The sequence below is a fragment of the Haliotis cracherodii genome, unplaced genomic scaffold (assembly GCF_022045235.1).
Source record: "Haliotis cracherodii isolate W230 unplaced genomic scaffold, xgHalCrac1.p SCAF_5, whole genome shotgun sequence".
NCBI lineage: Eukaryota > Metazoa > Mollusca > Gastropoda > Lepetellida > Haliotidae > Haliotis > Haliotis cracherodii.
Window position 1 is genome coordinate 4,307,677 of NW_027266308.1, and position 8,199 is coordinate 4,315,875.

At 41.8% G+C, this 8,199-nt stretch overlaps 1 protein-coding gene across 1 annotated transcript; it reads right to left on the bottom strand.

Moving 5' to 3' along the window:
* Nucleotides 1-974: 974 nt before the first annotated feature.
* LOC139443277 (uncharacterized) lies at nt 975-6,180 on the bottom strand. Its single transcript, XM_071224252.1, has 3 exons — nt 5,916-6,180; nt 2,619-2,768; nt 975-1,240 (listed from the first exon to the last, which is right to left on the bottom strand). The coding sequence occupies exons 1-3, from the start codon at nt 6,091-6,093 to the stop codon at nt 1,092-1,094; spliced, it is 477 nt and encodes a 158-aa protein (XP_071080353.1). The 5' UTR covers nt 6,094-6,180; the 3' UTR covers nt 975-1,091.
* Between the last annotated feature and the right edge of the window lie 2,019 nt (nt 6,181-8,199).

Below are 8,199 nucleotides of genomic sequence, written 5' to 3' on the forward strand. Positions count from 1 at the left end.
TCTGTGTATGAGTGTCTTTGTATGAGTGTCTGTGTATGAGTGTCTGTGTATGTGTATCTGTTGTGTGTCTGTGTATGAGTGTCTGTGTGTCCGTGTATGAGTGTCTGTGTATGTGTTTCCGTGTGTCTGTGTATGAGTGTCTGTGTGTCCGCGTATGAGTGTCTGTGTATGTGTGTCCGTGTGTCTGTGTATGAGTGTCTGTGCATGAGTGTCTGTGTATGAGTGTCTGTGTGTCTGTGTATGAGTGTCTGTGTATCTGTTGTGTGTCTGTGTATGAGTGTCCTTGTGTCCGTGTATGAGTGTATGTGTATGTGTGTCCGTGTGTCTGTGTATGAGTGTCTGTGTATGAGTGTCTGTGTATCTCTTCTGTGTCTGTGTATGAGTGTCTGTGTATGAGTGTCTGTGTATGAGTGTGTGTGTGTGTGTATGAGTGTCTGTGTGTCTGTGTACGAGTGTCTGTGTATGAGTGTCTGTGTATGAGTGTCTGTGTATGAGTGTCTGTGTACGAGTGTCTGTGTATGAGTGTCTGTGTCTGTGTATCTGTTGTGTGTCTGTGTATGCGTGTCTGTGTACGAGTGTCTGTGTATGAGTGTCTGTGTCTGTGTATCTGTTGTGTATCTGTGTATGAGTGTCTGTGTCTGTGTATGTATGTATGTGTGTCTGTGTGTATAGATATGTCTGCATGTCTCTGTGTCTACATCTATGTCCGTGTGGCTAGATCAGTTTTTGTGTGTCTGTGTGTGTCTCTCTTTCTCTGGTTGTGTGTGTGTCTGTGTATGCGTGTGTGTATGTGTATCTGTGTGTCTAGTAACATTTAAGCTGCATCACGATCGCCTGTAAACAATCGACTCCGGACCAGACAAACCAGCGATCACTGAATTGACGAAATGGTCCTCTTTTGTCTTCTCGAAGACGCTCATTGTGCACATCGACCTGCCGTCCTGGGATTCCCGCCAGAATATAATAATCGAACAGAACAAGCGAACAGTTTTATTGATCCAAGACAGTGAAACTAAAAAATGTCCCGCATAAACCTTACATATGTACATTTGGGCTCCAACAGACGTCAGTGGCTAGCCCGCTGTTCTCATTCACTGTGGTGAGAGTTTGTCCATAACGTTGAGAACACCGACACCAATATGGAACAGGCCACTCACTATGGTCATCCCGAACGACCAGCCGAACGAGGCGCCCGACAGCTCCGAACCGTAAATGATGACTCCGATGAGGATGAATCCCGCTGAAAGGAGAAGCTACAACTATAGACTCAAGTACCTGCACATGTTCTTATGGACGGTTATTCGTTACGAGGGGGGCTTCTATCAGGCGATGTGTTTCCGTTCTCTCAAATAACCGCTCTTGCTGCCATTTCAAGTTATGGGGCACGGGTGGCCCAGTCGTCTAAAGCGCCGCGATTCGCTGTGCAGAGTTGCGGTCCTTGGGCACGCCAGAAACCTATGATTGTGGGTTCGAATCCCGGTTCTCACAGATTATGTTTCTAGGTTTGTCAGCACCATACCCGTGCTCCTGGGTTTCACCGAAGTGGTAAACGTCTGAGACCTGCATCACTTCGGGCTTTCCTCCCACATTAAGCTGGCACGCCGTGATATAACTTGAATACTGTTAAAAGCGGCGTTAAACCATTAACTCACTCACTCACTCATTTCAAGTTAGAAGTAGACACTAACGCATCCTTGTTACGGAAGTAATGATGTGGCTGGGGTTTGGGTACTTACACCAGAAACGTAAGGTGAGTGGAATTGCGACATTTTAACAAGATGTTTACAAGCCTTCTTATGTTCTTCGACTGCGGAGCTGAAATTTGATTGACGGGTCTCCGCTAGAAGTTCGTTGTTGAATGGGATTACTCGTGTTCACTCGATATTTACACTAGTAACCGCCACTCTCAAATATCTCGTGATATCCTCGTAATCCAATTCAACAACAAACACATGTTCTTACATCTTCCCGAGGCAAGGGAGTTAACTGACTATGAAAGTCCAGTTTCCACCCTTGCCGAACTAGGCTGGAATTCCTGGGCTCGACCGTAGCGCCACCAGTGGTTATTACGAGTTATGTTCCTTCTAAGCCTCTCCTGTGGACCAATCAGATTTCACCTCTCGTATCACTTGCATTTGTTTCAAGCAAAATGTTGGCGCCCAGTCACAACGATCTAATTAATAATCAATATCTATATTGTGATAAAACGGGTCTTACATAGCGAAGTGCATCAAATCACGTGAGCACCTTGATTAAAAACATGAAAAGACTTGGAAAATATCTGTTGACAACGAGTTGTCGGTGCACATGCTTTGCAAATCCTGCAATCGACAGAAATCTGCCCGACATTTTACAAACCGGATTTCGATTTCGGTGTTCGATTTTGATTGGACTCGTTAGCCCAGCCAAAATGTAACTCCATAATACCAGCCTAGTTCGGCAAGGGTGGAAACTAGACTTTTATAGTCAGTTAACTCACTTGCCTCGGGACGATGGTGTTCTTCGGGACCGCCCATTAAATATTCGGCATTTTAAAATACATTCGTATGTTCCTCTACATTGTGGCTATTGTAACAATTGTTTGCAGGACTTTGCGATAGGAATCCATTAATACGAACCTGCAGCAAACGCCAACCCAGTTGCTGCAGTCTGGAGAATCTTCTGGTCATTCTTCACATGCACGTACAGCACCATGAGGACAACACACCCCAGGCAGGCCAAGAATCCAAGGATCTCCATCGCAATCACTGCCTTGCCCCAGCCTAAAACTAAAGACGTGGTTGACGTAAGTGTTTGTAAGATGTGTTGGTGATGTGTTAAGTTAGTCACTGCCTTGCCCCAGCCTAAAACTAAAGACGTGGTTGACGTAAGTGTTTGTAAGATGTGTTGGTGATGTGTTATGTTAGTCACTGCCTTGCCCCAGCTTAAAACTAAAGACATGGTTGACATTAGTGTTTGTATGATGTGTTTGGGATGTGTTATGCTAGTCACTGCCTTGCCCCAGCTTAAAACTAAAGACATGGTTGACGTAAGTGTTTGTAAGATGTGTTGGTGATGTGTTAAGTTAGTCACTGCCTTGCCCCAGCTTAAAACTAAAGACATGGTTGACGTAAGTGTTTGTAAGATGTGTTGGTGATGTGTTATGTTAGTCACTGCCTTGCCCCAGCCTAAAACTAAAGACATGGTTGACGTTAGTGTTTGTAAGATGTGTTGGTGATGTGTTAAGTTAGTCACTGCCTTGCCCCAGCCTAAAACTAAAGACATGGTTGACGTAAGTGTTTGTAAGATGTGTTGGTGATGTGTTAAGTTAGTCACTGCCTTGCCCCAGCTTAAAACTAAAGACATGGTTGACGTAAGTGTTTGTAAGATGTGTTGGTGATGTGTTAAGTTAGTCACTGCCTTACCCCAGCTTAAAACTAAAGACATGGTTGACGTAAGTGTTTGTAAGATGTGTTGGTGATGTGTTAAGTTAGTCACTGCCTTGCCCCAGCCTAAAACTAAAGACGTGGTTGACGTAAGTGTTTGTAAGATGTGTTGGTGATGTGTTATGTTAGTCACTGCCTTGCCCCAGCTTAAAACTAAAGACATGGTTGACATTAGTGTTTGTATGATGTGTTTGGGATGTGTTATGCTAGTCACTGCCTTGCCCCAGCTTAAAACTAAAGACATGGTTGACGTAAGTGTTTGTAAGATGTGTTGGTGATGTGTTAAGTTAGTCACTGCCTTGCCCCAGCTTAAAACTAAAGACATGGTTGACGTAAGTGTTTGTAAGATGTGTTGGTGATGTGTTATGTTAGTCACTGCCTTGCCCCAGCCTAAAACTAAAGACATGGTTGACGTTAGTGTTTGTAAGATGTGTTGGTGATGTGTTAAGTTAGTCACTGCCTTGCCCCAGCCTAAAACTAAAGACATGGTTGACGTAAGTGTTTGTAAGATGTGTTGGTGATGTGTTAAGTTAGTCACTGCCTTGCCCCAGCTTAAAACTAAAGACATGGTTGACGTAAGTGTTTGTAAGATGTGTTGGTGATGTGTTAAGTTAGTCACTGCCTTACCCCAGCTTAAAACTAAAGACATGGTTGACGTAAGTGTTTGTAAGATGTGTTGGTGATGTGTTAAGTTAGTCACTGCCTAACCCCAGGCTAAAACTAAAGACATGGTTGACGTAAGTGTTTGTAAGATGTGTTGGTGATGTGTTAAGTTAGTTGGTATTAACTGTTTGATAGGCATTGCTTAGAAATGATGGGGTTGACGGATGACAAAGTAGACACAATGTATGGATAACAACTTATCTTTGCTTGAGAACGGTTCAAGGATCGATGCCGAATCGTCTCCTTTACAGTATTACAGAAGTTGTTATCCATACATTGTGTCTACTTTGTTCGTTGGTATTTATGCCGCTTTCAACATTGTTTAAGGATGAACATGGTGAGACAACTTAATATTGGAGTGAGTGAGTGAGTATGGTTTTACGCCGCTTTTAGCAATATTCCAGCAATATCACGGCATGGACACCAGAAATGGGCTTCACACATTGTACCCATGTCGGGAATCGAACCCGGGTCTTCAGCGTGACGAGCGAACGCTTTAACCACTAGGCTACCCAACCGCCCCCTTAATATTGGAGAACGATAAGCAGAATGTAGACATTTACCAAAAGCCACTAAAGCTCTATCTCTACTCCGTTACTCGGCATAGTGACATATCTAAGATCGCCCCAATGTTTTAAGAAATTATTTATACATCTCCTTCCCGTTCCTAACTTAAAGTGAGGTGAGGTGAAATGGGGTTTAACGTCGCGTCCAAGATTATTGCACTTATATAGCGACGCTCATGCACGTGTGTGTGGCTGCTTGTACAAGAAACAGTAACAGCAGCAGTCACAAAGCGATCTTGAAGATGCTGTCGCACAATCTGACGATCCTGACGTCGGGTGGTGACCCTTGGTCTTCCACTACGTTGTCGGTCGTCTGTATTGTTGGTGGTCTTGTACCGTTGCTGAAGCCTGTATATGGTGCTTACGTGGGCTTGAAATGCATTGGCTACTTGCCAGGCGGTTTGTCCGGCTTGCAATCGTTCAAGGGCTTGGTGTCGCTGATCCCTCGTCAATCTTGGCATGTGGTAGCAATTCAATAACGAATGAATGTTATCCGATCCGGGTGGATTTTTATAGGGAAGAAATGGGGGAACGCATGTGCATTTCAATTTGCACGGAGCTCACGTGCATCGTGTTACCATGGCCGTGCCGTGATGCGTTTGGGCGATCGGTTTTATTGTATCTGCTTTTTATCACCAAATTTCATTTTCCGGACAAGGTAATTTTAAAGTTTAGAAACTTTGACAAAAATTACCCAGATATTTAAATGACAACTTTTCATGCAATGTTACGTGGGGTGACGTTTCTTTTGCGGTTCAGTATACTAGGACCTTATCTAATAAAGTGTCGATTTACATAGGTTTAAAACAGATCTTTCTCGATTTCGTTGAAGCTCACATGAAACAGACAGATATGTAGCTATAGATATTGCAAGAGAATATAGACTCTGTAGGATTTGTAAAACGGATTGTATTGAAGATGAATATCACTTTTTATGTGGATGTCCAGTGTATAATGATTTAAGAGCAAAATATGTACATAACTATGTCTACCACGACCCAAATGTTAACAAATTTTGTAAATTAATGTCACAGAAAGTAGGAGAAATGTATCTATGTTCATTTACCATGCTATGTTACTGAGAAAATGATTGAATTTGTAACACGCCCCAGGCAAAGAACTACATGCCATTGACCTCATTAGTACCATGAATAATGATTGATTGATCTGGAAAGGTCTCATATTGAATCAAGCAACTTTTCTTCTGTTGCTGCTTATAGCGTTGAATAATCGTTCTGGAAGTAAACAATACTTTACTTACGTAATTCAGACGGATTTTTAATGCAGCCAAGAATTGTACACGTCTGAAATAGGCCCTGGGAAAACCCAACGCCCGATATCCAGTAGGGTGTTGGAAATCCGATAATGTCAGTTAAAAAACCTCCAACCGCCAACCCAAAAGCAATTCTTGAAAACTTGGATGCCTCACGAAATCCCATGTCTCCTGGTTATACGAATATCACAGTCCGATACAGGTGGAGATATGTGCTGGAGTATGCGAGATACAGGTGGCGGTATGTGTTTGCCTGTGTGGAGGGGTGTGAATAAATACAGTAGGGATGGCGAAATAGTTAGGGTGTGACTTGACTGTTCCCAGCCTATAGAAGTCGGGTATAAGTTTCACAACATCAAGCATGTATGAAGGCGGAGAAGGGCCATCGCGTTTATCTCGCTAGTTAGATTGTGGCGGCCTCAAATGGAGTGGAGAATTAGGTATACATGTGTATTGCTGTGTCATTGAAATATCAGGTATAAAATAACAAATAACGCATATCCTTTGTCTCTCAGACATTTGACTTCACTTACTCTTAATGTAAATATAATCATTCATACCATATACAATGCAATACCAAAAGGAGACATTTAAGTTGAAATAACTTCTATATAACCTTCATATCTTTTTAATAAGTTTGTACACGTGTGAGAATGTATGTTTCAGTGGTTTGCTTTGAGTCATGAGGCGTCCACTCATAAATAAAGTAGACATAAGTATCCGAGGTATAGCTTATCGTGTGTTCCAACTATCCTGTCTCCGTATTTGTTTGCTCTACATTTTTTAACTTCTTTGATTGGCATTTAGAAGTTGAAGTACTAAGTAAGGATAGGATTTATGGATGACTTGCTTGATAACTGTGTTAGAACCTACACCGAAACGTCGCACTTAATTGTAATAAGGAAGTTGTTCATCCATAAATATTTTTCTTTCTACGTTGTTTGGTTGGATTTAAACCAACGCCTCAGTTTTAGGCGTAACTTTATGCGTTGCCTCCATATAAGGACATGGTGTTAATGCCACACATAAGGCAGTTATGTTGACTAAACATGAAATGGAAAACCATGCATCAGCACACTCAACTTTTGACTTGACTCTAAACCGGAAGACATGTCCATTCCTCTTTTGTACAGTGACGAAATTAACTGGAATCCAAAGCTCCATTAAAATCCGAACAAATATTGCTGGATCCAACAAATGTACAACACCATTATTTGAGACAAGTGGAATTAATACTATGTAGATTCTCAAAAGCTAAAATGATTTGCTTCATTTTTTACAATGTCAGAAAAGAACCAGGTTCAATTCTGTCAAAACGTTTGATTTTTTTAACTTTGTACACCTCTATCCCACATGACAAACGACATTCCTCGAACCATGGGGCTGTTGTTACTAAACGAGGTGGTCATAGATATAGTTACATATCTGTCTAGGTTCCGGACAACATGTCAAAAATGAAAGCAAATGCGATCTGAAGTTTTCTGAGAAAAAAAATATGTGAAATACTGGACTTCCTAATTGATAACATCTATGTGAAATTTTGGGGTAAACCACTATGGCAAGAAGTAGGCATCCCCATGGGCACCAATTACTCCCCTTCTTGATGATGTTTGTTTGTTGTTGTTTTGTTTGTGTTTTTTGTTTTTGTTTTGTTTGTTTGTTTTGTTGGGTTTTTTTGTTTGTTTGTTTTTTTTGTTGTTGTTTTTTTTGTTTTTTTTTGTTTGGGGGGGGGGGGGGGGGGCATGTGAATAAGAATTTCTGCTCGGACTTGCAAACAAAATGCAAGGTAATTTGGCCAGGAAGTTGAACTTAAGCTTCAGGTATATCGATGATCTAACATGATTCAATAATTATCGAAAAGCCCTTCCACTGATCCACCCACCTGATATAGAAATTAATGAGACCAGTGGGACCGCCTCGTCTGTTTCATATTTAGATCTATGCATACAAATTCAGGGTGACCAAACACTCTCCTCAAAACTGTATGACGAGAGGGATGACTTCAACTTGCAATAGTAAACTTTTCCTTTGTGTCGAGCATTGTTCCTGCAGCTCCAGCCTTTGGTGTGGACATTTCGCATCCTTTGAGGTACAATCGAACATGCTCGTTTTTCCAAGATTTCAAAGAGCGTCATACGACTTTTGCTCAGAAGTTGTTTGATGAAAGTTGCAACATTCAAGGCCTCAATTAAGCTTTCAAAAAGTTTGGTGATGAGCCTAAGCAGACTGACTGTGCCAGATCACCCGAACCTTCTTTGCTGCATTTCGGTTG